The 27,931-nt window shown below is 43.4% G+C and overlaps 1 protein-coding gene across 1 annotated transcript; it reads left to right on the top strand.

Annotated features, from left to right (window-relative positions):
• On the top strand, window positions 1-27,717 carry CS (citrate synthase). The gene is made up of 11 exons (XM_055329307.1): window positions 1-326; window positions 14,108-14,158; window positions 14,720-14,827; window positions 16,182-16,247; window positions 16,599-16,730; window positions 16,988-17,176; window positions 24,132-24,331; window positions 25,068-25,197; window positions 25,320-25,421; window positions 25,622-25,831; window positions 26,145-27,717. The coding sequence occupies exons 1-11, from the start codon at window positions 285-287 to the stop codon at window positions 26,313-26,315; spliced, it is 1,401 nt and encodes a 466-aa protein (XP_055185282.1). The 5' UTR covers window positions 1-284; the 3' UTR covers window positions 26,316-27,717.
• Window positions 27,718-27,931: the final 214 nt, after the last annotated feature.

Here is a 27,931-nt window from a genome sequence, read left to right as displayed (position 1 = left end):
GCGCCCGCTGTCAGCGGCTCAGGTCCCGCCCCCGCGGACGCCGGGCCAATGGCCGGGCCCGAGACGAGTCCCCTGGGAGGGGCGGGAGCGAGTCGGAGCGGGGGGCGGGGCCTCGCCGAGGACCCCGGGCTGGGCGCCGCCGCCGGCTCGTCTCCCCTTTCCCTCAGCCGCCTCCTTTCAACCTTGTCGGCCCGTCGGCGCGGCCCTCGGTGCAGCGGCGGCGGCTCCCCCGGCCGCAGCTCTCCCGGTCCTGCCTCCCCGCCGGAAGCCCGCGTTCGCCCGTCATGGCTCTACTCACTGCGGCCGCCCGGCTCTTCGGAGCCAAGGTGAGCAACTCCGGGAGGGAGCGCGCGGCCCCAGGGTAGGGCTGAGGCGACTGCAGGCCCTCGGGCGCCGGGGTCCCCTCCCCTCCACCTCACACCCCTGCGCGCCTTAAAGGGGCCCTACGCCTGGCTGGCCGCCAGCCCTCGGTGGCGCTCCCAGGCCATGTGCTCCGCTGGCCTTCTGCCCCCGGGGGTGAAGAGGGCGCTGCCTGCTCCGGCCTGCGGTCTTGGGCGGGCGGAGAGCCCGGACGCTGCTGTCACCCGGCTCGGCCAGGACGGGGGAGCCCCGGAAAGGAGCTGCCGCTGGAGAGCCTCGGTGTCGTGTGCCTCCGGACTTAGGGGAAGGGCCGGTTGGGGAGAGGGGTGCGGGGGTAGGAGAGGCGGCCGGCGGCCGGCTCCGTGCACTGCCCCTGGTGAGCTGCGCCGTGGCCGGCTTCGGCTTCTGCTCTGCGGGGAGGGCCTTGTCGGCTCCCAAACTGCCTCTTACTGTTTCTCCAACCCAATTTTTGAAGCTTTTAGTGACCGAGCCTTAGCAGTTCTGCTGGTGGAGTGGGACTGGGTCCTCTTTGTCCTTGGGACTCTTGCACTTACTCTTCGTATAGGAGGATCCTGGGTGGGGTGGAGCCCTTCTGTAAGACCTTCTGCATGATTATCACATAATGATTGCAGAAAGAACCAGAAAGATTGTTCCTCCAAACGGCAGGCCAGAAAGTGAAGATACTGGACTGGAGATAGTGCTGCCAAAGTCACATGACCGGTCCTACTCCTTGCTCACTCAGGCTTAGCTATTGCTTAGAAGTCTACCCAGGAGAGAGAGCCCTCTCATTCTTTGAGGCCCTCATTTACTTGAATGTTCTTACCTTTGGATCATAGGAATCTTGTTGCAGGTAATGGTGCTTTCAGTTTCAAATGGCCAGGGCTTTGGTGCCTGGGTCACTTAACCCTTTAAATAGAGAAACTGCTGTTTTGAGGAGAGTCCCAGCCCTCTAATCCAGGCAGGGACAGTCCCACAAGTGACCTTGACTTCTGCAGAGAACTTACACTTTCTCCTGCAGATTAAAGCTGCCAGCACCTGGAGGAAAGGAAAGTCTTAAGATGGCATTGGCGTGCTGTGTGTTAGTTTGCATGGCTGGCAGATGAGGTGAAGCCTGTAGAATCTAGCATGGAGGTTCTTCCGGGTGCCCAGCAGCAGGTGGAGGCTGATCGTTTGGGAGACACTTGTCTTACTTGACTGTTGCTTCTGCTGCTGCCAGGGAACAGGGTAAGGAAGGCCCCTTGGGAAATGAGGCGAGTTCTAGATAGTGTTTTGGCAGAATAGGGGACATGACACCATAATTAGCTCATTCCAGAGCTCCTAACCCAGACCAGATCATTTAATTCTTCAGTGATTTTTAAAAGCCTTTAGAATTTACCTTTTGAATTCATTTTGTTTTTTTAAGCCTCTGGGGAAGCCCAGGAAGCTTTTGGGATGATAGTGCTACATTAATTGTAGAATCAGTATTGTTTTGTTTTGTTGACTTTCCTGGTAGAAATGATCCTGAGGACCCCAGAAACCTATAAATTGGAAGCCATTTGAAAGCTTTTGATCCTTAAAAACTAGCAAAGCCCAAAAAACTCGAGTGGAAATTTCCTGAGATCTAAGTAGAATAACCAGGATAGCAGGAAGCCTGTTCAGTTTGTAGCATTGCTAGCACCTGCCTTGAATATTCAGATCAGCCTAAAGCTTAACTGATTTTACTTTTGCTGCTAAGGTAGGCTTTGGAAAGCAAAGAGAATTCATTTCCTGATCTGGGAACACTGACCCTTACCACTTTGATTCTCAAGGTCAGATGTAGTTTCACTTTTCTGAGAAGAGATTTTTTTAACCTTGCTAGATGACACAAATGCCAGTCATTGTTACATTGTTCCACTCTATCCACTTTCAGGTAATTTAATGAACACCTGAGTTGGAAAGAGATACTAATTCAGATTATTCGACTTCTTATTTACCCAAATGTATTTCTACTAAACGGTGGTCTTAGTATTAGCTGTGGATGCCTTATCTTTGTGATGTATTATTTTTTCACATGTGATCTGAGTTTGGATTTGGGTCGGGAGTTAGAGTATGGCCACTGATTTATTTCTGTTCTCTCTTTTAACACTATTGTGACTTAACAAATCATAATTATTTCTTGTACCATTGAGCACTGCTCCTCTAAGCCAAGATGTTCAATGACTTTGAGAAAATCAAGCCAAAAGTGTTAAGTATTTCTACACTTTTTTTTTTTAAGAGTTTATTTATTTATTCATGAGAGACAGAGAGAGAGAGGCAGAGACAGGCAGAGGCTCCATGCACGAAGCCTGATGCAGGACTAGATCCTGGGACCCCGGGATCACACCCTGAGCCAAAAGCAGATATTCAACTGCTGAACCACCCAGGCGTCCCTCTAGACTTTTTCAAGACATGTATTTAATGCTTATAATTCCTTTACAGTAGACCTACATCACTGAATGTGTTTTGTATTAATCCTAGTCAGAAATCGGGTTCAACAAAAGTTAAGTTTTTTCTGTGAAATATTAGCTAGGCTCTCAGTTCAGAACTTTTTTTTTTTTTTTAATATTTTAAGTTGGGGATCCCCGGGTGGCTCAGCGGTTTGGCGCCTGCCTTTGGCCCAGGGTACAGTCCTGGAGTCCGGGGATCGAGTACCGCATCGGGCTCCCGGCATGGAGGGAGCCTGCTTCTCCCTTTTCCTGTTTCTCTGCCTGTCTCTCTCTCTCTCTCTCTCTCTCTCTCTCATTAAATAAATAAATCTATATCTATCTTTTTATTTTTTTTTAATTTTTTTAAATTTTTATTTATTTATGATAGTCACAGAGAGAGAGAGGCAGAGACACAGGCAGAGGGAGAAGCAGGCTCCATGTACCGGGAGCCCGATGTGGGATTCGATCCCGGGTCTCCAGGATCGCACCCTGGGCCAAAGGCAGGCGCCAAACCGCTGTGCCACCCAGGGATCCCTCTATCTATCTTTTTAAAAAATGTTTTAAGTTTATTTATTTAAGTAATCTCTACACCCAACATGGGGCTTGAACCCACGACCTCAAGATTAAGTCACATGCTCTTTCAACTGAGCCAGCCAGGCACTCTGTACAGCCTAGAACTTTTAAAGGCAAGCACCCAAATCTATGTGCCTTCGCTTTGATTATCAGCCTACTCAAAGGGATGTCCGTTCCTTGATGCTTGCTAGGTGGGCTGAAGATGACAAATGGAGAGTAAATCCTCCTCATGTGCTACTGGTGTGATAACTGCATTTGTCCATCCTAGTGGCCTTTTTAAGATTTTATTTTTATTTATTCATGAGAGAGGCAGAGATAGGGAGAAGGAGAAGCAGGCTCCCATTGGGAGCCTGATAATGGGACTCGATCCGGGGATCACTACCTAAGCCAAAGGTAGATGTTCAACCACTGAGCCACCCAGGTAGGTGCCCCCAGTGGCCTTTAGATTGTTAACAGATGAATGCATGGGTGTGGGGAAGCACTGCTAAAGTAGATCATTAGAAAGGTGAAGGCTGGCATTCTTGTTTCTTAGAATCCAAGTGGGCAGAAGGCAGGAAGCCAGATGTGGTGGATCTCTCTAAAGCTACATAGTAATTCTTTTTGCCCTTCAGTGCTTTATGTGATAGAGTTGAGTAGGGCATGAAATTTAAAACAGTAGTGAAGGGCGGCCCAGGTGGCTCAGCAGTTTAGCACGGCCTTCAGCTCAGGGCCTGATCCTGGAGATCCGGGATCCCTGCAGGGAGCCTACTTCTCCCTCTGCCTGTGTCTCTGCCTCTCTCTCTCTCTCTCTCTCTCTCTCTGTCTCTCATGAATAAATTAAAATCTTTAAATTTTTTTTAAATTTTTATTTATTTATGATAGTCACAGAGAGAGAGAGAGAGAGAGGCAGAGACATAGGCAGAGGGAGAAGCAGGGTCCATGCACCGGGAGCCCGACGTGGGACTCGATTCCGGGTCTCCAGGATCGCGTCCTGGGCCAAAGGCAGGCGCCAAACCACTGCACCACCCAGGGATCCCGAATAAATTAAAATCTTTTTTTAAAAAAAAAGAAGCAGTAGTGAAGCAAAGTTAGTAATAGGTCTTTAAGAAAAAAAAAAGATTTTATTTATTCATGAGAGACACAGAGAGGCAGAGACACAGGCATAGGGGAGAAGCAGATTCCCTGCAGGGAGCCCCATGCTGGACTTGATCCCGGGTCTCCAGGATCAGGCCCTGAGCTGAAGGCAGCGCAAAACCGCTGAGCCACCCAGCGTCCCAGCAATAGGTCTTTCTGAGCATATGACTGTCTTTCATTTTTTGACTCAAATACCCAAAATCTTTTTTTTTTTTTTAAGATTTTGTTTTTAAGCAATCTCTACACCCAACATGGGGGCTCAAACTCATGACCCCGAGATCAAGAGTTGGGTGTGCTCAGCTGAGCCAGCCGGTGCCCCAGAGCTGCCCAAATTTTTAAAAATATTTTATTTAGGTATCCCTGTGTGGCACAGCGGTTTGGCGCCTGCCTTTGGCCCAGGGCGCGATCCTGGAGACCCGGGATCGAATCCCATGTCGGGCTCCCGGTGCATGGAGCCTGCTTCTCCCTCTGCCTGTGTCTCTGCCTCTCTCTCTCTCTCTCTCTCTCTCTCTCTATCATAAATAAATTTTAAAAAAATTAAAAAAATTTTTATTTAATTATTCATGAGAGAGACACAGAGAGAGAGAGAGAGAGAGAGAGAGAGAGAGAGAGAGAGAGGCAGAGACACAGGCAGAAGGAGAAGAAGGCTCTTGCAGGGAGCCTGACATAGAACTGGATCCCGGGTCTCCAGGATCACACCCTGGGTGGAAGGCAGGCGCTAAACCGCTGAGCCACCCGGGCTGCCCACATGTTATCATTTTAAAAGTTGTTGGGGCACCTGAGTGGCTCAGTCAGTTAAGCATCTGACTCTTGATTTTGGCTCAGATCATGATCTCAGGGCTCTGAGATCAAGCCCTATGTTGGGCTCCATGCTGGGCGTGGAGCCTGCTTAAGATTCTCTCAATCTTCCTCTGCCCCTACCCCCTCTAAGAAAAGAAACAAAAAATAACAAATAAAAAATGAAAATTCTGTAAGTTCACAGTGGCATCATCATCTGGGTTGCTTCTTCACGTTGCACATTCATGAATTCTGTCTTCAGATTCTGATTCAGCAAAGGTGGGATAGGATCTAGAAACTTCTATTTTTTTTTTTTAATGCTTCTGACTGATGATGCCTGGTGGTCCCCTTCTTTTGGGCCAGTAAAGCTACATACAGGTCTTTTTATTTGCAACTTTATTGAATGTATAAATTTTTGAGTATATGGGCTTTTTTTTACTATTTTCTTTAGGTTTGTCTTCTAGGCCTTTTTCTCAAATGCCTTCAGAAAAATTTCTTGTAAATTTCTGGACCAAAGTGTTAGGCACTAAAACTTGTAAGAACTCCTAGTAGGGGGCATCTGAGTGAGTCAGTCAGTTAAGCATCTGCTTTTGGCTCAGCTCATGATCCCAGGATCCTGGGATCAAGCCTCATGTCCTTCTCTTTGTTCAGCGGGGAGCCTGTTTCTCCTTTTCCCTCTGCTGCTTCTGCTTATTCTCTCTCTCTGTCTCTGTCGAATGGATAAATAAAATCTTTTTTTTTTTTTTAAGATTTTATTTATTCATGAGAGACCGAGAGAGGGAGAAGCAGGCTCCATGCAGGGAGCCCGACATGGGACTCTATCCTGGGTCTCCAGGATCACGCCCTGGGCTCAAGGCGGCGCTAAACCGCTGAGCCACCTGGGCTGCCGGGATAAATAAAATCTTAAACTCCTAGTGGAAGTGAGAGCAGTTTTTAGTTCTCAGAAAGCTAATAGGACAGCAGATCCTATGTGCTTTACTCACCTGTGTACACTTAGTGTGTATAGAATAAGTAGATGTTCAGAAAATAATTGTTTTTTTTTATTTATTTATTTATTTATTTATTTATTTATTTATTTATTTATTGTAGTCAGAGAGAATGAGAGAGAGAGAGAGAGAGAGAGGCAGAGACACAGGCAGAGGGAGAAGCAGGCTCCATGCACAGGGAGCCCGACGTGGGATTCGATCCCGGGTCCCCAGGATCCCGCCCTGGGCCAAAGGCAGGCGCTAAACCGTTGCGCCACCCAGGGATCCCCCAGAAAATAATTGTTAAAGAACTGTAAAGATTTCTACTGAAAGGAAAATTTAGGGCTCTTGATTCTTTTCTGAGGTCTTTGGTGGTCTTCCTTGGAGTAAGTCTTTAGGGAAGAGTCTGTTAGAAAATGACAATTAGGTAGAATTATTAAGGAAACTCATGAGTATGAAGGAGCTCAAGGTATGAAATCTGAAGATTACCGTGCTCAGGCTATTAAGTAGCCCGATCGAGGAGTGCAGGCCTACTTCCAGTATTACCATTGTGAAACACAGATGTTAAAAGGCTTTAGTTCTCTGACCTGGTTCTGGGGAGAGAGGAGTCTTTGTCCTGTGCATATTCTTTTTCCTTTAATGCAGGTTGTTCCTTCTGCATTGGAAGCCTTTGCAGCACAAGATTTTTCCTACCAGTTATTAGTGCATTATGTTTGCTTCATCAACTAAGCCAGTTCTGCTGGCTTGGCAAGCTCTGATCTTTTTTTGATGAAGGGCAAGGGCTCTGTTAAAATCAGGAGCATCTCTCTCAGGCTTTTAATGTTGGAGCTCTTGGATATGTTGCAGGGCATGTTCTAAATATGCCTAGGATGGAGGATCAAAGAAAATTTGGCCCTTCCCCTTTGGAGTAAAGGTCCTAAGTGTGGATCAATGATGACAATAGGTTAAGAGGAGTAAGAGGGAAATAACAACTTTTTAAAGTGCTCTTTCAAATAGGACTCTGCTCTTTCAAATAGGACTCTGCTGTTCCTAGAATTTGAGGGAGTAGGGAGTAGTTTCAGATGATTTTTGGTGATTTGGTCAATACCCTATTCCAGAAATACCTTAAGTATTATAGGCAAGGCAAGTGCTTGGCAGAATTTCCTGCATGTACTAAGTCCTTTTCCTCTCTTGTCCCTTTAAGGTGGAAGTTCTTTTAATTACATTTTTCTGTTGTAGCACAGTTGAGAGCTATCATCAATAATAGCAGACTCACTATAAGAGTTCTTGCAAGGGGTGGCAGCGTTTGAGGTTTAAAAAAGCCTCTTACTGATTGTAACCACCCACCCCCTACCCTTTAGCGAATCTGTTGTCAGACACGTGAGCCAGGCCCTTGTCTTTGGAAGCAGCTCTCTCCATCTCTCCACCTGAAGGAGCTGACCTGTTGAATAAAGTGACTCCCTGATTCACCTGACAGCTGCTGTTCCAGTAGGGTGACTCACCACGTGGCATGCTACTGGAAGGCAAAAGCCTAGTTGCCACACCTCAAGAATTAGAGGGAGGAGCTGGTAGGTGAAAGTTCAGGGATGACTCAGAGATTTGTAATCTGCCTGTCCCATCAATGAGTATAGTCTGAATGTACTATACAGAGCTATTCAGCAGGTTTCTTTGGCAGCTAGGAGGTAGGTGAAATGAGGTGTGTAACCTTGGGTATAACAGTCCTCCAGTCTCTCCTTTCTAGTCATTTATTCTGCTGGGTAGTTAGATTTGTTTCCTCTCCTTGAGACTCTTCCCCTCCTGGTTGGGACACTCCTAAGGCCCTCCCTTAAAAAGAAAATTGGGGCTTTATTTCCTATTCTGCAGGTAGAGGGAATTATCCATTCACCCCTTCCTCAGGCTTGACTACCTCTTTCCTGGAATCCAATTCCAGGAGAGAGTAAAGACACTTGACATGGTAGGTAATAGGCCAACACTCTTCAAAGAGGGAAGCCTGGGTGGCTCAGTGGTTGAGTGCCTTTCTTTGCTTCAGGGCATGATCCTGGAGTCCTGGGATCAAATCCCACATTGGGCTCCCTGCATGGAGCCTGCTTCTCCCTCTGCCTGTGTCTCTGCCTCTCTCTCTGTGTCTCTCATGAATGAATAAATAAAATCTTAAAAAAAAAAAAAAAACACTTTTCTGAGAAACACCTATTTATTGAACTCACTTATGCAGAAGGCATAGATGCTTTCATGCAGACTATTTTGTACAGTCTACTTATCTACCCCAAAAGTGGCTTTATTATTATCAATTTAGAGATATGAAACCTGAGACTTAGAAGTTAAGTCATATAGCCAAGGTAACACAGCAGGATAGTGGCAGAACCTGGATTTAAGACTTGATCGTTAATAGCTGTACATGCCAGGGTCTACATTCTACGCTTCTCCCTTATTGTTCATGTGGGTCACCTAGGGAGCTTGTTACACTGCAGATTTGGATATAGTAGGTCTGATGTGAGGCCCAAGATTCTACATTTCTGACAAGCCCCAAGAAATGCTAATGCTGCTGGCTAGGCAGTTATGTTTTAAATAGCAAGGCTTTTGGGTACCTTTACCTATGTCCTTATTAGACTTTACATATGTCCTTATTAGACTTATCAGACTTTGAGCTAAGTAGCTTGAGTGTTATCCTAAATATGGAGAAGGAAAGGGGAACAATACAGTTGACCCTTGAACAACACAGTTTCAACTGCTGGTCCACTTACGTGTGGATTTTTTACTGTATGGTACTGCAAATATATTTTTTCCTTAGGACTTTTTTTTTTTTTATGAAATGAGATCTCTTACCAAGAGACCCTTTTTTTTTTTTTTTTAATTTATTCAGAGGCAGAGAGAGAGGCAGGCAGAGAGGCAGAGACACAGGCAGAGGGAGAAATGTGGGACTTGATCCCGGGTCTCCAGGATCACACCCCAGGCTGCAGGCAGCACTAAACCGCTGCACCACCAGGGCTGCCCTCCTTAGGACTTTCTTACTAACATTTTCTCTACCTTTTTTGTAAGAATACAGTATGTAACATATAATATTTGATAGGTATTAATAGACCGTTTATGTTCTCAGTAAAGCTTCCAGCCAACAGTAGTTTATTAGTAGTTAAGTTTTGGGGGAATCAAGAGTTATAGCCAGAGTTTCAACTGCATGAGGGGTCTGCATCCCTAATTCCCATGTTCCAAGGGTCAACTGCAGTTAGTTGTTTTGTCTGTTGTCTAGTAATGGAGCTGGGGCTAAAAACCCAGATTTCCTTTCCACATTCCTTTTTTTTTTTTAATTTTTTGATTTTGATTTATTTATGATAGTCACACACACAGAGAGAGAGACAGAGACACAAGCAGAGGGCGAAGCAGGCTCCATGCACCGGGAGCCCGACGTGGGACACGATCCCGGGTCTCCAGGATCGCGCCCCAGGCCAAAGGCAGGCGCCAAACCGCCGCACCACCCAGGGATCCCTTTTTTTTTTTTTTTTTTTAATTTTTTGATTTTTACCTTTCCACATTCCTAATCGTGTGCTCTGTGTTTTACCTCATTAGGTAAAATTGTTCTAACTTGAATTTTTCCTATTCTAGCCTTTTGAGTGGTTATATCAACGGATTGCTGCCTTTAAAATCCTTCTAATTTCTTTAGTTTTCTTTTAAGCTGCAGAGAGGATGTGAGAAAATGGACATACTGTTTAATTTTATGTATTTATTATATAACAGGTACAAAGCATTTGCCAGACATGGTTTTAAGTGCTTTTTAAGTGTTGCCTTAATTCTCACAGCAGTCCTTTAAGGTGGGTACTGTTACTGTTCCCATTTTACAGATAAGGAGACTGACGCACAGAACCATTAAATGACATGGCTGGGGTCACAGGTAATAAGCAGCAGAGAAGGGCAGTAGAAACAGAATATACTAGCTTTATTCTATAGCTGCATATCCACACTATCCACAAAACAGGATTGCTTTATAAATTGGAGGTCTAAGAAGTGTTACTAATGGAGATCAGGGACAGTTGAGATCAACCCTCTAAGTTATTCCTGAAGCTCCTCACCTGAAAGGGCAAGATGCTTAGTACAAAGGTAATGAAGACTTTGCTGATGTTGGAAGTGGGGTGACAGTGTAGTTCTAAGTTTCTCTTCCTATGCATTGTTTTATTTATTTATTTATTTATTTATTTATTTATTTATTTTTATTTTTATTTTTTATTTATTTATGGTAGTCACACAGAGAGAGAGAGAGGCAGAAACACAGGCAGAGGGAGAAGCAGGCTCCATGCACCGGGAGCCCGACACAGGAGTCGATCCCGGGTCCCCAGGATCGCGCCCCGGGCCAAAGGCAGGTGCCAAACCGATGCGCCACCCAGGGATCCCTATTTATTTTTTAAAATATTTTATTTATTTATTCATGAGAGACACAGACTGAGAGAGAGAGAGAGGCAAGAGACACAGGCAGAGGGAGAAGCAGGCTTCATGCAGGGAGCCCGACATGGGACTCGATCCCGGGACTCCAGGATCACACCCTGGACCAAAGGCAGGCACTAAACCGCTGAGCCACCCACGGATCCCCCCTATGCATTGTTTTAAAGTAGCGTTCATACAGATAGATATGAGAAATGATTGTAATGAAGCAGCAGTAATGACCCATCTGATTCCTTTATTTATTTATTTATTTTTAAAATTTTATTTATGAGAGACACAGGCAGAAGGAGAAACAGGCTCCATGCAGGGAGCCTGACACCGGACTCCATCCTGACTCCAGGATCAGGGCCTGGGCTGAAGATGGCGCTAAACCACTGAGCCACCCCGGCTGCCCTAGAATCTTTTTTTAAAAAGATTTTAAGTAATTTCTACACCCAACGTGGGGCTCGAACTCACAACCCCAAGATCAGGAGTCTCATGCTCTTCCAACTGAGTCAGCAGGGCACCCCTGCAATCATAGAAACTTAAAACTGATTTAAAAGTGGAAAAATGGACGCCTGGGTGGCGTAGCGGTTGAGCGCCTGTCTTTGGATGGAGGTGTGATCCCGGAGTGCCGGGATCGAGTCCCGAGTTGGGCTCCCGGCACGGAGCCTGCTTTCTCTGCCTATGTCTTTGCCTGTCTCTTTGTCTCTCATAAATAGATAAATAACATCTTTTTTTAAAAAGTGGAGGGCAGCCCGGGTGGCTCAGCGGTTTAGCGCTGCCTTCAGCCCAGGTTGTGATCCTGGAGTGCCGGGATCCAGTCCCGAATCAGGTTCCCTGTGTGGAGCCTGCTTCTCCCTGTGCCTGTGCCTGTGTCTCTTTCTCTCTGTGTCTCTCATGAATAAATAAATAAAATCTTTGAAAAAAAAATTAAAAAGTGGAAAAGAGATCATTATGGAGAGATTTTAACACCTCTCAGATGATATGTTCCCCTGTAGCCTTTTTAGAAACCAAACAACCACAACAACCAACCACCCACAATTTAAAGGTCTGTCTGCTGCAGGGCTGATGTAGTCTCTGGGAGGTGGCCCTTCTATATCAGGATCTAGGGACCATGGAGCAAGGAACAGAATTTATTTGCATGTTTTCTTGTTAACTCGGTGGTGACTAATAAGAAAAGGTAAAATCATTTCTTAGATACTAGTTCAGGTTTCCATTTTCTCCATGAAGGGTGAAGAGGCTAAAGGCCTGTTTGTGCTGCCTACTTTTTTGCCCAAATGGTTCCCATTGAGCCAGAAGAGATTCTTTAGAAAGTTAATGAAAGGAGTTAACAAGCTGAGGCAGTCCCCCTTTATTTTGGGAACATAGTAGCTTGCCTTGTATTCTCTGAATTTAGCTTTGGATTGAGTCTTTTTATTTTATTTTAAAAATCATTTAATTTTTAAGATACTTATTTTAGAGAGCATGTGTGCATATGTGCACATGGGAGGGGGTGAGGGGCAGAGGAGAGGAGAAACAGAAAGTCAGGCAGTCTCCAGACTCTTGATTTCAGCTCAGGTCAAGATCTCAGGGATCAAGCCCCAGGCTGCTCTGCACTTCTCTGAGAACCTACTTAAGACTCCCTCCTCCTCCCCACCTTCTTTAAAAAACAACCACAAAAAAAAAAACACCTTTTCTGAAGGATCTCTTTCCTTTCCAGTTCTTCCTGGTGCCCCCAAAAAAGAAGGATACTAAATTCTAAAACATCTCCAGCCCTTCTGAATTCTCCCCTTAGGCATGGAAATTTTTTTTAATTTTTTGAGATTTTATTTATTTATTAATGAGAGACAGAGACATAGGCAGAGGGAGAAGCAGGCTCCCTGCAGGGAGCCCTATGCAGGACTCCATCCCAGGACCCCAGGATCCTGGGATTATGACCTGAGCCAAAGGCAGACGCTCAACCACTGAGCCACCCAGGTGCCCCTGTTTTGGAATTTATACAGTACTATTGCTTCAAATGATTTTCAGTGCAATCAGCTAGCAGTGCAGTAGTTACAAGAAAAGGTGTATCTGGCCTTTTGACAAAATGAGGAAAGGTTTGGTCTTGTTCCTGGATTAGTTTGTGTGTGTGTGTGTAATCTTTTTAGTTTGCCAAGTGCTTTCACATCATCGTAATTTAATTATCAGAAGACAGCCCTGTGAAATATGTGGTGGGTATTTAACACCATTTTTTTTTTAAGATCTTAATTATTTATTCATGGGATCCCTGGGTGGCGCAGCGGTTTGGCTCCTGCCTTTGGCCCAGGGCGCGATCCTGGAGACCCGGGATCGGGATCGTATCCCACGTCGGGCTCCCGGTGCATGGAGCCTGCTTCTCCCTCTGCCTCTCTCTCTCTCTGTATGACTATCGTAAATAAATAAATAAATAAATAAAATTAAAAAAAAATATTTATTTATGAGAGACACACAGAGAGAGAGAGAGAGGCAGAGACACAGGCAGAGAGAGAAGCAAGCCCCATATAGGGAGCCTGATGCGGGACTCGATCTCAGGACTCGGTGATCACACCCTGAGCCAAAGGCAGATGCTCAACCACTGAGCCACCCAGGCATCCTAACACCACTTTTATAGATGAGGAAAATGAAGGTGGCTTTGACTATCATTTTATCTTCAAAATCTTGTGCAGAGAAGTTAATCTTGGCAAACTTCATAGCTGATTAGTAGTGTAATTGGTTGTTTTTTTCAAAGGCAGTGTTGAACTCTGTTGCACCTCAGCAATCTCATAGAGAGTAGCCTTTCTTTTTGTGGGGAGAAACCTCTAAGTATAGAAAACATAGGTGAGCTATATACTATTTGTCTTTGTAGAATTCCTTTAGGACAGGTGTGTATGTGACAAACTCAGCTTTTGTTTTATCTGAAAGGTCTCTATTTCACCCCCTTTGTTAAGACTTTTTCCTCACCTGGATATACGTTAGCTTAATAATTCTTTTCTCTCGGTGTTTGGAAAGTAGTTTTCCAGTTTTTTGGTTTCCCAGTGCTGTTATTGAGTAGTCTGTTGTTACATTGTAGGTATTCTGTCTTCCTGAGCTTTTTTCAGGAACTTTGAAGAAGTGTGGTGAAGGCAGCCTCTGCCTGTGGCCTCTCCTAGGCTGGAGAGGTGGAAGTGCTGCCGAAAGACTAGGCACTGCAGAGGTCTTAACAGCTGAATTGGGTTGGCCTGGGCACTCTAACAACCACCTCTCTGACCTTTCAGTGCCTAGCAAAGCCCGCCCTGATGAAACCCAGATGACTGGAAAGAGCCTCTCCACAGCAAATGCTATTAAAGCTATGGATGCAGAGTTAAATCTGCTATTGCCTCCAGATTGGGGACTCCTTCAAAGCTATTCAGGGCCTTTTACAGCTTTTTTTTATGTCAGACTGTCCTCAGAGGCTAAGTAAGGTGGAGAGAAAGAGGATGAGTCACTATAACTCCTTGTTATACATAGGAGGAAAGAGTAACTGTTGCATAAGGTGTTGTGTTTTCTTTGCAGAATGCATCTTGTCTTGTTCTTGCTGCTCGGCATGCCAGTGCCTCCTCTACGGTAAGGACTGGAAAAGAGTAACTGAGGCAATCTGACCCTGGGATTATGGGATGGGGAGTAGGGTTGGTTACCACCTAGCTTCTCATCATTATCCTGAGTAACTCAGAGGTGTCTTTTGTTATTGTTGTTATAACTATTAGTTAATATTACTATTATTTTAGGAAGTAATTTATTCAAGAGTGTAGTGAGATGGGAATAGCAAATATTTTTGCCTTATCTTTTAAATTGTAATAAAATATACATAACATAAAGTTTCCCATTTTAACCTTTTTTTAAGTGTATAGTTTAGTGGCAGTAAGTACATTCACATTATTGTACAACTATCATCACTATCAATCTCTAGAACTCTTTCATCTTCCCAAATTGAAACTTTGTACCCATAAACTCTCCATTCCCTTCCCTCTCTGCCTAATTCTTTTACCCTCATCTGGGCAGAGTAGTTGACCATATTTCTCTAGCAAATAGAGAAAGCCAAATTCTAAAAAGCAGTCTTAGCATACCTACTTTGTAGGAAAAATCTAAACATTTTGACCATCACCTAACCTCTCTGTCTCTTTTTAGAATTTGAAAGACATATTGGCCGATTTGATACCGAAGGAGCAGGCCAGAATAAAGACCTTCAGGCAGCAACATGGCAAGACAGTAGTGGGCCAAATCACTGTGGACATGGTAAAGATTGTGGGGTTTTGGCTGGAAAAAGTAGCTCTGTAATGTGCTTCAACAAAAATACCATTCTCTTGGGACGCCTGGGTGGCTCAGCGGTTGAGTACCTGCCCCTGGCTCAGGGCGTGATCCCAAGGTCTCAGGATCGAGTCCCACATCAGGCTCCCTGCCTGGAGCCTGCTTCTCTCTCTGCCTCTGTCTCTCCCTCTCTCTCTGTGTCTTCCATGAATAAATAAATCTTTTTTTTTTTTTTAATAAATCTTAAAAAAAAATTCTCTTCACTGACTATTCAGAAGCATTCTGTCCCATACATGGAAAAGTTGGAGCTTAAGATGTTCATTAGAAATTAGAATGTTCTTTGTTTTTTTTTTTTTTTTTTTTTTTTTTTTTTTTTTTTTTAAGATTTATTTATTTACTTATGAGGGAGAAAAAGGGAGGCAGAGATAGAGGGAGAAACAGACTCCTCATGAGCAGGGAGCCCAATGTGAGACTCCATCCCACGACCCTGGGATCACAACCTGAGCTGAAGGCAGACGCTTAACTGACTGAGCCACCCAGGCGCCCTAGACTGTTTTAATTTTTATTTTTTTAAAGATTTATTTATTCATGATAGATATATATATAGAGAGAGAGAGGCAGAGACACAGGAGGAGGGAGAAGCAGGCTCCATGCCGGGAGCCCAACACGGGACTCGATCCCGGGACTCCAGGATCGCGCCCTGGGCCAAAGGCAGGCGCCAGACTGCTGAGCCACCCAGGGATCCCCAGTATTTTTAAATAAATTTAATAGTTGAGCCTAGATTAATTTACCCATGGAGAGATGAATGAAGTATCTATTCCTCTTCCCAACCCCTCAGCTTTTGGGGCCAGGACTCTGTTAGAGCTAATGCTGTGTTGATCATTTATACACCTAGATCAGCTCCAGCAGGTGGTCTAGAACAACCTTAGGATGGCTTCCCCAGCTCTAAGAGTCTGAGCAGCTCAAATGATAATTCCACAGCAGTGTTTAGTCTTTGGTCTCTATCTCCTTTCCCTGTTGTAGATCGCATTCTGTTGACTTTGGTTGTGGGAATGAAGGAGTAAGAATGGGTAGAATAAAGAATAAAATACAAGAAGAGAAGGAAGCAGAGGCAGACACAATAAATAAAGACAGATTTTTCAACTTAAAATTTTCATTTCCAGTGTTAGCAGGCTTCCCTGCAAAGTTCTGTTCTATAGTAAGTAAACCTCTCAGAAATCTATGAATGAAGTCTTGCAAGTCAGGAAGTACATTTCCTTTCTCAGATGCCATGGAACACTAACAAGCTCTACCCTGAATTATTCTGACTACTTGTTACATCCTATCCTCTCTTTTTCTTTAGATGTACGGTGGCATGAGAGGCATGAAGGGATTAGTATATGAAACATCAGTTCTTGATCCTGATGAGGTAAGAGACCCTCATGTCAACACTAATCATAGTTTACTGACTGTTGTGCGCACCATAGATTAGACTGATGAGGGTAAAGAAAACAAAGCATTTGTCTTTGTGTATGGAAAATAGGTACGTGTGGGATAACTGAAGAACAAGTCTACCTTTTCGATATATTACCTAATAAAACTAAAAGTACTAAACAGAATTAAGTTATGTGAAGATTTAAGCTTTTAAAAAAATTTTTTTTAAGCTTTAAAAATTCTATTCTAACTTGTTGAAAGGTCTGATAAGAATGAGACTAGTCAATTATGTGACTTCCAGGCTAGTAAATTTAAAATTTGTACCTCCTAACTCTTTTCCCTCAAGGGCATCCGTTTCCGAGGCTATAGTATCCCTGAGTGCCAGAAACTGCTGCCTAAGGCTAAAGGCGGTGAAGAACCCCTGCCAGAGGGCTTATTTTGGTTGCTGGTAACTGGACAAATCCCAACAGAAGAACAGGTAAAGCAGAAGGATATTAGTTAGCCCTTCTCTTTCTCCTTCTTTGCCTTTCTCTAATCTCAGGCACTTAATCCTGATTTGGCTCTGGGTGGTAGTTTGTAGGGATATGTAGTAAGGGGAAGGAATCAGAACAGAGTTCTGCAGTATAAGTGGACTGAGTTTAATTCTCTTGGATTTTCTTTATTTAGATGTCACTGTCTTTTTTATTTCTCTTTTTCCCTTGCCTAGTGTTATGAGCAATGTCTGCCTTTCTACAGGTGTCTTGGCTCTCAAAAGAGTGGGCAAAGAGGGCAGCTCTACCTTCCCATGTGGTCACCATGCTGGACAACTTTCCTACCAATCTACACCCTATGTCTCAGCTCAGTGCAGCCATTACAGCCCTCAACAGTGAAAGTAACTTTGCCCGAGCATATGCAGAGGGTATCAACCGAACCAAGTACTGGGAGGTAAGAAATTTTGGTGTATTGATTGATGTGTGATGGGGATTTAAAGCACTTGAGTGTGAAGGAAGAAAAAGGAATGTAGAATCTTTAAGAGGATTACTACTCTGCGTTATGACAGAAGCTCATTTAACAAATTTTTATTTTAGGCTTGCTTTTTCTTTTGGTCCTTGGGATTATATAGATAAATGGAACATGCTTTCTATCACCAAGGTTATTGGTTTGATTAGGGTGAGATACATGTAAAAAAAATACAGTTCAGTAAATCTTGCTGCAATAGGGTATATTACACAGGGCTGTTGGAACATTGAAAAAGATGTGACTTAACTACAGGATCCCTGAGGAAGATTTCACAGAGTAGTCTACCCTAGCCCCAAATGTCCCTTTTTCTTGTTCTTGTCCTCAAATGAGGAAGATCTTGGGATGTTAGGTGAATGACAGCTAAGGCAGTTTTCAGTTTAGCTAGGAGAACTAATGCCAGTCTGCCAATGTTCTGTACTGTCTCACAGCAGAAGGGTGGTTACTACCCTGGGAGTAGGATCCAGAAACAAATAAGCTTTGATTTCTGAAAATGAGATGTGGCCCTGCTAGTTTGAACTGTTTGGAATATGAGAAGACTGCCTTGTCCCAGTGCATAGTACATAACTCCTTCCATCCTCTTTCCAGTACCCTACATGGTATTCACAAACACTGGGTAAAGTACAAGTTATCTGGCTAGGTTTATAGCAAGACATCCATCTCATTTTCTTTTCTTATTTGGAGACAGGTAAAATAGGAACAGAATGGTCCCTTTTTGTGAAGCAGATACACTAGATAGATGATTTGACCAGGAGAAAGCCCCCAAAGAGTTTACTAGATGCATGGCACAGAATAACATGCACAGTCCACTGATCTGATGCAATCCTTTTGGGGTTTTGGCAAATCCTGCTTCATTTGGTTGGTCAATACTTACTCAATGCCAACTGTGTATTGAATTGTGTTTGCTATTGGGGGAAAGTGGAAGGGAGTTTGAAATTAGGTTGGCACTGTGAAAGAAGGCATAGGAATTATGGAAAATATACACATTCACAAGTACTTAAAGCATTCATAAAGCCCTGTATCAGCAGGTTCAGAAGGTTGTATAATCTGAATATATTGCTTTCCATTTTTCCTATTTATTTGTATGTTTTTAAGATTTTATTTATTTATTAATGAGAGACACACAGAGAGAGAGGCAGAGACACAGGCAGAGGGAGAAGCAGGCTCCACGCAGGGAGCCCAATGCGGGACTTGATCCCAGGACTCCAGGATCACACCCTGAGCCGAAGGCTGACGCTCAACAACTGAGCCACCCAAGCGTCCCTCCATTTTCTTTTCTTTTTTTTTTTTTTTCCATTTTCTTTTTTAAATGTTACTCAGGTAATTGTTATTTGTGTGGGTCACCATAGCAGAAAAGGTTAAATTGAGACCAGCATTCTCCTATTTTAAGACTTGTCTCTTCCGGACGCCTGGGTGGCTCAGCAATTGAGTGTTTGCTTTTGGCTCAGGGTGTGATCCCAGCGTCCTGAGATTGAGTCCCACATTGTGCTCTCTACGTGGAGCCTACTTCTCCCTCTGACTGTGTCTCTGCCTCTCTCTCTCTCTCTTGTCTCATGAATAAATAAATAAAATCTTTAAAAAACAAAACAAAACCCTTGTCTTTTAGAAATTGACCACTCGGATCTGCCTGTTACTACTCACAGTGCTATTTTCTTGACTGTCACGACAGGAGGAGAAAATAGCTTCTTCATGCTTTATAATAGACCTATAAGATATTTCCCAGGAATCCAAGCATGCTTCATTGTTTCATACTGTCCTTTATTGAATCATTAAAATGAATCTTGTTTCGGTGTAATCATTGATTGACTGTTCTGCCATTATCTCTTCGTGAGATGTCATCTGAGTGGAGTTGTCTTGAAGTAAACATGTTATGTTCCAGGACTTTGCCAATCTTTTGGAGAGTATTTATAAGTGGTACTGATGTATTTGTCAGCCTTAGAGGATGTGTGTCTGATAAGTTCACACTGCACCAATATTAGCACCAGTAACTGCTTTAGTTTAGTAGAGCTTCATGCTCTTTTGCTGTTACATCTTGTGTCTCTTTCAAAGGTCAGACACACTATTTCTTTTTTTGTTTTTTTTTTTTTTTAAGATTTTATTTATTTATTCATGAGAGACATAGAGGCAGAGACACAGGCAGAGAGAGAAGCAGGCTCCATGTGGGGAGCCTGACGTGGAACTCATTCCTGGGTCTCCAGGATCATGCTCTGGGCTGAAGGCGGCACTAAACCCCTGAGTCACCCGAGTTGCCCCTCTCTGTGTCGTCTTTTTTTTTTTTTTTTTCTCTCTCTCTGTGTCTTCTTTTTTTTTTTTTAATTTTTTTTATTTTTATTTTTTTTTTTATTTTATGATAGTCACACAGAGAGAAAGAGGCAGAGGGAGAAGCAGGCTCCATGCACCGGGAGCCCGACGTGGGATTCGATCCGGGGTCTCCAGAATCGCGCCCTGGGCCAAAGGCAGGCGCCAAACCGCTGCGCCACCCAGGGATCCCTCTCTGTGTCTTCTTAATAATGATTGAAAGCGAACTACCTGGCCACAACTCACGATGATGATTATGGTCAGCTTTACAATCCTTATAATCCTTATTCCAGATAGTTGTGATGTTGGCCTGTCTTAATTGCCTTTTTTTTTCTCCCACAAGGCTGTATCAATGAAGAGTGTTTTGGCACAAATAGCTAAATAGCATCTCAGTCTTAACTTATTAAAAAAAGAAATAGGGGGATGCCTGAGTGGCTCAGTGGTGGAGCATCTGCCATTGGCTCAGGTCTTGATCCCGGGATCCTGGGATTGAGTTCCTCCCTGTGGGGAGCCTACTTCTCCCTCTGCCTGTTTCGCTGCCTCTCTCTCCGCGTCTCTCATGAATAAATAAATAAAATATTAAAAAGAAAAAAAAGAAATTAGGGGGCACCTGGGTGGCTCAGTTGGTTAAGCGTCTGCTTTCAGCTCAGATCATGACCTCACCATCCTGGGATGGAGTACCACATTGGTTGGGTTCCCTGCTCAGCGGCAAGTCTGCTTTTCCCTCACCTTCTGAGATCTCTCTCTCTCTCTCAAATAAATAAAGATATTTAAAAAATTTTTTTTTAAAGAAAGAGATGGGATCCCTGGGTGACGCAGCAGTTTGGCGCCTGCCTTTGGCCCAGGGCACGATCCTGGAGACCTGGGATCGAATCCCACATCGGGCTCCCCGTGCATGGAGCCTGCTTCTCCCTCTGCCTATGTCTCTGCCTCTCTCTCTTTCTCTCTCTGTGACTATCATAAAATTAAAAAAAAAAATAAAGAAAGAGATAACAAGAGTTTTCTGTCAGTTTTGATTTTGATCTCTTCTTGACTATACAGCATTGACCACTACAAAAACAGCTTAAGGATCCCATGTTGTCATACTTGGTCTGATACATGTTGGTTTATAAACTTCATTCTCAGTAGTGGAAATGAACACAATCTCCTTTATGTGGTTTCTTTTTGATGTGGCCAATCATTACTTTCCAAATAGTTTTGCAAGTTAGTATATACTCCACAGATAACAATTTGTCTAGCCCAGGATCCTGTTCTTCTTGGCATTATGCTAATTAATCCAAGTCTCTTAGGACTACATATACTTGATGCAGGCTTCTGGAAGTAACCTACTTCCTTGGAGGATATAAATCTGTAAGGAGGTGTGTGTGGTTAGAGTATGATTATCACAAAAGTAATCTCCTGAGAACTTGCAAGTGTTAGCTGAATATTTCTTGCTTCTAGTAGCTTTTTAATTATTATTGAATCCAGTGACATTGACAAAATTCACAAAATATTTGATACTTGAATAACTTGTGACTTCATAGGGATTAACTCATTTTGGCTAGTTATTAATAGGTTTTGTTCTTTCTTTGAACAGAACTACTGAAACCTCCTGCCTTCTTGCAGGAGCATTTAGCTATTTAACTTGTGTATTGGGATCCGTGGGGTGGCTCAGCGGTTTAGCACCTGCCTTGCGCCCAGGGCGTGATCCTGGAGTCCCGGGGTTGAGTCCCACATCGGGCTCCTTGCATGGGGTCTGCGTCTCCCTCTGCCAATGTCTCTGCCTCTCTCTCTCTCTCTTTCTGTGTGTCTCTCATGAATAAATAAATGAAATTTTAAAAAATAATAACTTGTGTATTAGCACTACATAATAATATCAACCAGCAAGTGTTTATTCCATGCTTTCTATGTACCTGGAACTATGGATGAAAGCAGATTTATTTATTTATTCGTTCATTCATTTATTCATTCATGAGAAATACAGAGAGAGAGGCAGGGACACAGGCAGAGGGAGAAGCGCCTGATGTGGGACCTGATCCCAGGACCCCAGGATCACACCCTGAACCCAAGGCAGGCACTAAACCACCGAGCCACCCCGGCGTCCCAAAAGCAGATTTTTTTTTAAGTTATTTCCAAAAAGAAAACAATGCCAAAACTCTGTCTTGTCCCTGAGGAACTTAAAATCCCTTTGAGAAGATAATATTGAGACCGAAGAGTTGAGCAAGCTAATATCCCCAAAAGAGACAGCTAAATTCTATTTTCCTCTTTTTTTTTTTTTAAGATTTTATTTTTAAGTAATCTCTTACACCCAACATGGGGCTTGAATTTACAACCCTAAAATCAAGAGTTATGCCGTATCAACTTACTTCTCTTTTTTTGTTTGTTTTTTAGTTTTACTTATTTATTCATGAGAGGCACACAGAGAGAAAGAAAGAGAGAGGCAGAGACACAGGCAGAGGGAGAAGCAGGCTCCATGCAGGGAGCCCAACATGGGACTCGATTCTGGGTCTCCAGGATCAGACCCTGGGCTGAAGGTGGCGCTAAACCGCTGAGCCACCCGGGCTGCCCCTTCTTTTTCTGTTTCTATTAGTAAATAAACAGCACTATTTATTAGGTAGTCTTTTTTTTTTTAAGGTTTATTTTTATTTATTTTTGTAAAGATACGCTTTTTATTTTTATTTATTTTTAAAGATTTTATTTATTTATTCATGAGAGACCCACACAGAGAGAGAAAGAGAGGCAGAGACACAAGGCAGAGGGAGTAGCAGGCTCCATGCAGGGAGCCCGACGCGGGACTGGATCCCGGGTCTCCAGGATCACGCCCTGGGCTGAAGGCAACACTAAACCGCTGAGCCACCCGGGCTGCCCTTTTTTAAGGTTTAAATTCCAGTTAACATACAGTATAATACTAGTTTCAGGTTACAATATAGTGGTTCAATACTTGCATACATCACTAGGTGGTCACTTGGGTAGTCTTGCTAAAAAAAAAAAATTTTGAATATGAAACTACTCAAGCCTTTAGATCTCTCAGTTTGTAGAAAATACAGTAGACAGAGGAATAGGAACAAGTTAAATGACATCACAGGTATATAACCAGCAAAATCTAAACTGGGAAATTCTCCAGAACGAGTGATCCGATTTTACACAAATAAATTGCAAAGTAGTTCCAAAAAAAAAAAAAAAAAAAAAAAAAACCACAAGAGGGAACCCAACGTTGATCAAAAGAGACTTAGGGCAGCCCAAGTGTCTCTCATGAATAAATAAATAAATAAAATCTTTTAAAAAAATAAAGTAAAATTTAAAAAAAAGTTCAAAGATGTGAGATGATTGCAGTGTGGGCTATTTTCAGTAGATATTTAGTAATACCGAGGATTTGTTCATTTTTTTTCCTATAGGCTAATGGCTTTATGATTTTTTTCACAGCCTTTATCTTTAGAGTTATATGCTTATATATTTACATGTTGGAATATATGATATTTCGAATTCGCTCAAAATAATTTGGGAGGGGGAAGGTGAAAGTAAGGGTATAGATGAAACAAGATTGTCCATGAGTTAAAAATTGTTTAAGCTACATGATGCTTATTAGCTGAGTGGGTAACTTGGGTAACTTTGGGCAAGTTACTTGACCTGGCCAAGCTTCCAAACTTTTTCATTTATAAAATGAGGGATATATTACCTTACAGGGCTATTGTGAGAAAAGAAAAAAATGCAAATAACGTATCACAGTACCTGTTATATAATAAGTGCTTACAAAACAGAAGTCTTTGTTATTAACTAGCAGTTGAGTGCCACTGTTTGACCCTTGGTATATATGGTGAATTTTCTTTAAAAGATGAAACATAGGGCAGCCCTGGTGGCGCAGCGGTTTAGCGCCACCTGCAGCCCGGGGTTTGATCCTGGGGACCCTGGATTGAGTCCCACATCAGGCTCCCTGCACGGACCTTGCTTCTCCCTCTGCCTGTGCCTCTGCCTCTCTGTCTCTCTCTCTGTGTGTCTCTATGAATAAATAAATAAAATCATTAAAAAAAGAAAAGAAAAGAAAGGTGAAACATAGACTTGATTCTTAAAACCTAGTGTCTTAGTGCATTAAGTCATGTAGTGGGAAAGATCATGATTAAACATAAAAGTGGGCGTGCTGGGTTGCTCAGTTAGTTAAGTGTCCAACTCTTGATTTTGGCTTACGTCATGATCTCTCAGAGTCATAGGATCAAGCCCCACATGGTCAGGCTCCATGCTCAGTAGGGAGTCTTTTGGAGATTCTCCGTTTCTCCCTCAACCCCCTCAAAAATAAATAAACCTTTTTTTTTTTTTAATCTGACTTTGGCATTTAACTGAATGCTCTGAACTTGTTTCCTCACCTGTAAAATGGAGGTTACTATGTCCTAATGCACAAGATATACATGAGATATTATGTGTGAATCATTTAGTGCAGAGCCTGGGTCATAAAAATTATTCAGTTAAATAGTTATTGTTACCCTCCATATATAATCACTGAGCATGAAACCATTAACCAAATAGCCCAATCCATGGAGTACAAAGAGCATCCTTGCTTAATTCTTTTTTATTGATAATCCTTTTGTTTTCCCCCCTCTATTTTCCTCAACAGTTGATTTATGAAGATTGTATGGATCTGATCGCAAAGCTACCTTGTGTTGCAGCAAAGATTTACCGGAATCTCTACCGAGAGGGCAGCAGTATTGGGGCCATTGACTCTAAGCTGGACTGGTCCCACAATTTTACCAACATGTTAGGCTATACTGATGCTCAGTTCACTGAGCTCATGCGCTTGTACCTCACCATCCACAGGTAAGCTAGACCTAGCAACCATAGCTACCAGGGATTGATAGAATTTTTTTTTTTTTAAGATTTTATTTATTTATGAGAGAGAGAGGCAGAAATACAGGCAGAGGGAGAAGCAGGCTCCATGCAAGGAGCCCGACATGGGACTCAATCCCGGGCCTCCAGGATCATGCCCTGGGCCGAAGGCGGTGCTAAACCGCTGAGCCACCCAGGCTGCCCTGGATTGATAGAAATTTTTAAGAAAAGCTCCTTCACATTCTCATCTTCTGGGAACAGGTGGTAGGCAGCAAGGAGGTGGAAACATGGCATGAGGGATCACACAAGGCAAGAAAGGAGTCTAGTAAAGGAAATCCAGAGGTGTAGGGAGATTACCATAACCACTTTTAAGAACAAAGTAATGCTTGGGGGGAAAGTTGTTGTCACAGTAGATGATCATTCAGCTTTCTAGGAGCTCCCTCTTCTGGCCATTGCTATTAAAGCTGGAGTGAGAGTCCAGAAACTTGTCACACAGGCGTCATCAACCAATGACCTCTCCAGCCCTGTGGATTAGTGAATAAAGGCTGGTAATGAGTTTGGGACATCTCTTACAAAAGCTTCTGTATCATTGGCTGCTATAGGCTGGTATGAGCCCATAAGTAGGCTAGCATGTGATGAGAGAACAGCAAGGTGTGTATTTCTATAGCCTGCCCCTTTTTCCTCCTCTTTCTCTTGGCCTTGATTCTCCTTTCTTACTTCCTCGCAGTGACCATGAGGGAGGCAATGTAAGTGCCCATACCAGCCACCTGGTGGGCAGTGCCCTTTCAGACCCCTACCTGTCCTTTGCGGCAGCCATGAATGGGCTAGCAGGGCCCCTGCATGGTTTGGCAAATCAGGTAAGACTTCTTTTTCCTTTTCTGCTCCATGCTTTTCTTACTCTCGTGCTTTTCTTCTGATCTTGGCATTCTCTCTTGGCATATGTGTTGACACTATCTTATTCCCCAAACCTAACCCATAGGAAGTACTTGTTTGGCTCACACAACTACAGAAAGAAGTTGGCAAAGATGTGTCAGATGAGAAGTTACGAGACTACATATGGAACACACTGAACTCAGGACGGGTAAGCAGAGATGCTTAGCAACTAGGAAAGAAACCAAGACCCAAGTTGCATGATTTGGAAGAATTAAGGAAAATAGAATGAAAGAGGTCACTAAGTTAGAGAAGGCCCCCCTCCCCCATATTTGTCTATCCTAAAGAATTTAGAAAAGACAAGAACATCTACTTGAGAATACAACTGGCTTTTTTACCCTTTCTTCGCAGGTTGTCCCAGGCTATGGCCATGCAGTACTAAGGAAGACTGACCCACGATATACCTGTCAGCGAGAGTTTGCTCTGAAACACCTGCCTCATGACTCCATGTTTAAGCTGGTTGCTCAGCTGTACAAGATTGTGCCCAATGTCCTGTTAGAGCAGGGCAAGGCCAAGAACCCTTGGCCCAATGTAGATGCTCACAGTGGCGTGCTGCTCCAGGTGAGCCTTCCTGTCCCTGCTTTCCCTTTAATTTGTGCCAACCCCTAATGTTCTCTGCCATGCAGAAAGTCAACCTTGTAGTCAGAGCAAAGACTCATACCTTCTTCCTTACCCCTTTGATAAAGTTGCCTATGGCGGAGGGCAGGTGCAGGCAAGAGGAAAGGGTGCTCTCTTTTCAGAATCCCAATTATTGTATTATTCCTAGTTTCATTTCTATTTAAGGCTGACTTGGTTAAGGTTTGTGTCACCCTGAACTTGTGCGTGCCATTACCTCAGGGCCTTTAACAGAACTTTTCTCTCTTTTATCTTACAGTACTACGGCATGACAGAGATGAATTACTACACAGTCCTGTTTGGGGTATCACGAGCACTGGGTGTACTGGCACAGCTCATCTGGAGCCGAGCCCTAGGCTTCCCACTAGAGAGGCCCAAGTCCATGAGCACAGATGGTCTGATGAAGTTTGTGGACTCTAAGTCAGGGTAAAACTGAAGACTGGGGGAGACTAACTACCAGAAAGTGAGGGAGCTTTAAAAAAAAAAGTATAATTTTGTTTTGTTTCAGGGGGCTTTTTAAGACTTAAGATTAAATTGTATCTGAGGCACTGATAATAAGTTGGAGGTTAAAATATAAAGACTTTAAGAGATAAAAAGTAACCCCTTCCTCCCCAACCAGTTCCTTTCTCTTGCCTGGTGAGTTGCCCATCAACTGTAGGGTGACCAGGACTAATGCATGTGGTATGGGTTAGGTTTGGGCCCCCCACCATCTCTAGAGTGAGAATCTGGCTCTCCTTTCCATGGGTTAAAGCTGGTTGCAGAGAATCTGCAGTCACTTCAGAGCTTTCAGTTCTGTTCTCTCCAGCCCTCTGTAGGCCAGCAAATCAGGACTCCGCCTTTTTTGTTTCCATAGGAATCATGTTGGATTATCAGCTCTATAAAGCCCCATCACCCTCTTCCATGCACACCGACACTTCCTAGCAAGACCTGTTGGTTAGTTGGACATCTTTGGCATTTTTTTTTATGCTATCAAGTGACCATAAAGGCCATTAACATTTTGTGACTGGCACCCAGTGTTGTTGGTTTTTTTTTTTTTTTTTTTAATTATCCCATGAAAATTAAGATCTGAAGTGTTCCATTCCCCACTACTTTTGTTCCCTCCTTCCAGATTTTCTGTACCTGCTGCACTTCAAGCTGAGGGTGCTCTGGACCTACCCTTCTTGGTCCTTACTAGAGACCTCTTTCAGCAGGTCATATATGCCACTATCTAAGTAAGCAGTAGTCCTTCCCAGTCATTTGGCTTTATGAGTGCTTAACATGATCTAAGTTTTCACTTCTGCAGAACACAAGCCACTACCCTCTGACCTTTTTTCTCCCCTTTATTTTAATATGCTATAGGCCACTGAATAAGGACTTGGGAATGTCCAGAATGGTATCTTCAGAGTCTGGTTCCAGGGATATAGGTACTACTTTCTGAGCAGGGAAATTATTTAAGATTGGACGTGGTTTCCTTTGACTATCAGGTTCAATAGTAGGCCTCCCTTCTCTTTTCCTGCTACAAGGAAATATCCCTTTATTTATCAAGGTCCTTATCCAGTCCCTTCCCCAAGAACTTACAGTACAATGCTTATTTCTTAGAAGCCCCATTTGCACAGGTTTTCAGTGACTCAGAATGCTCTACTGCCTTTTCTTTAAGAAAGGATTGAAATACACTCCTACTGTGCCCCCTTCCTCCCTTGCAAACTCCTGCCTGTGTTTGTGTGGATCCCTAATCCCTAGAGCCACGCTGAGATGGACACATTGTCTGTAAACCCCTGGGTAACTGTCAAGTCATGATCCAGACTTCAGGTTGTTCTGTATAAAATGCAAAATAAATGTTTTTATTAACAATGCTTGAGCCTGCTATTAAATAAGGCCTGGAAGAATTTCTGTTATAAAATAAGGAATATGGCTAGCAAGATCCTGGACTAAGTGGGTTCTAAGTTGTCTTGTGCGCACCTTTATCTTTAGTTGGGTCTGACATTCATTTACACGAATAAGACAGGATCCCTGTGAAATTTCCAAAGGAGAGTTCTGTCTCCTGTCTCCTCTCAAGGTTAGAAGTCC

The sequence above is a fragment of the Nyctereutes procyonoides genome, unplaced genomic scaffold (genome assembly GCF_905146905.1).
Source record: "Nyctereutes procyonoides isolate TBG_1078 unplaced genomic scaffold, NYPRO_anot_genome, whole genome shotgun sequence".
Taxonomy (NCBI): Eukaryota; Metazoa; Chordata; class Mammalia; order Carnivora; family Canidae; genus Nyctereutes; species Nyctereutes procyonoides.
This window is presented reverse-complemented; position numbering and strand designations above follow the sequence as displayed.

Bases quoted from the DNA above. Each gene is read 5' to 3' on its own strand.
- CS (XM_055329307.1), top strand. From the start codon at position 285: ATGGCTCTACTCACTGCGGCCGCCCGGCTCTTCGGAGCCAAG. The intron at 14,828-16,181 runs GTAAAGATTGTG...CTTTTTCTTTAG, and splicing joins GCCAAATCACTGTGGACATG to ATGTACGGTGGCATGAGAGG. The intron at 25,832-26,144 runs GTGAGCCTTCCT...TTTATCTTACAG, and splicing joins ACAGTGGCGTGCTGCTCCAG to TACTACGGCATGACAGAGAT.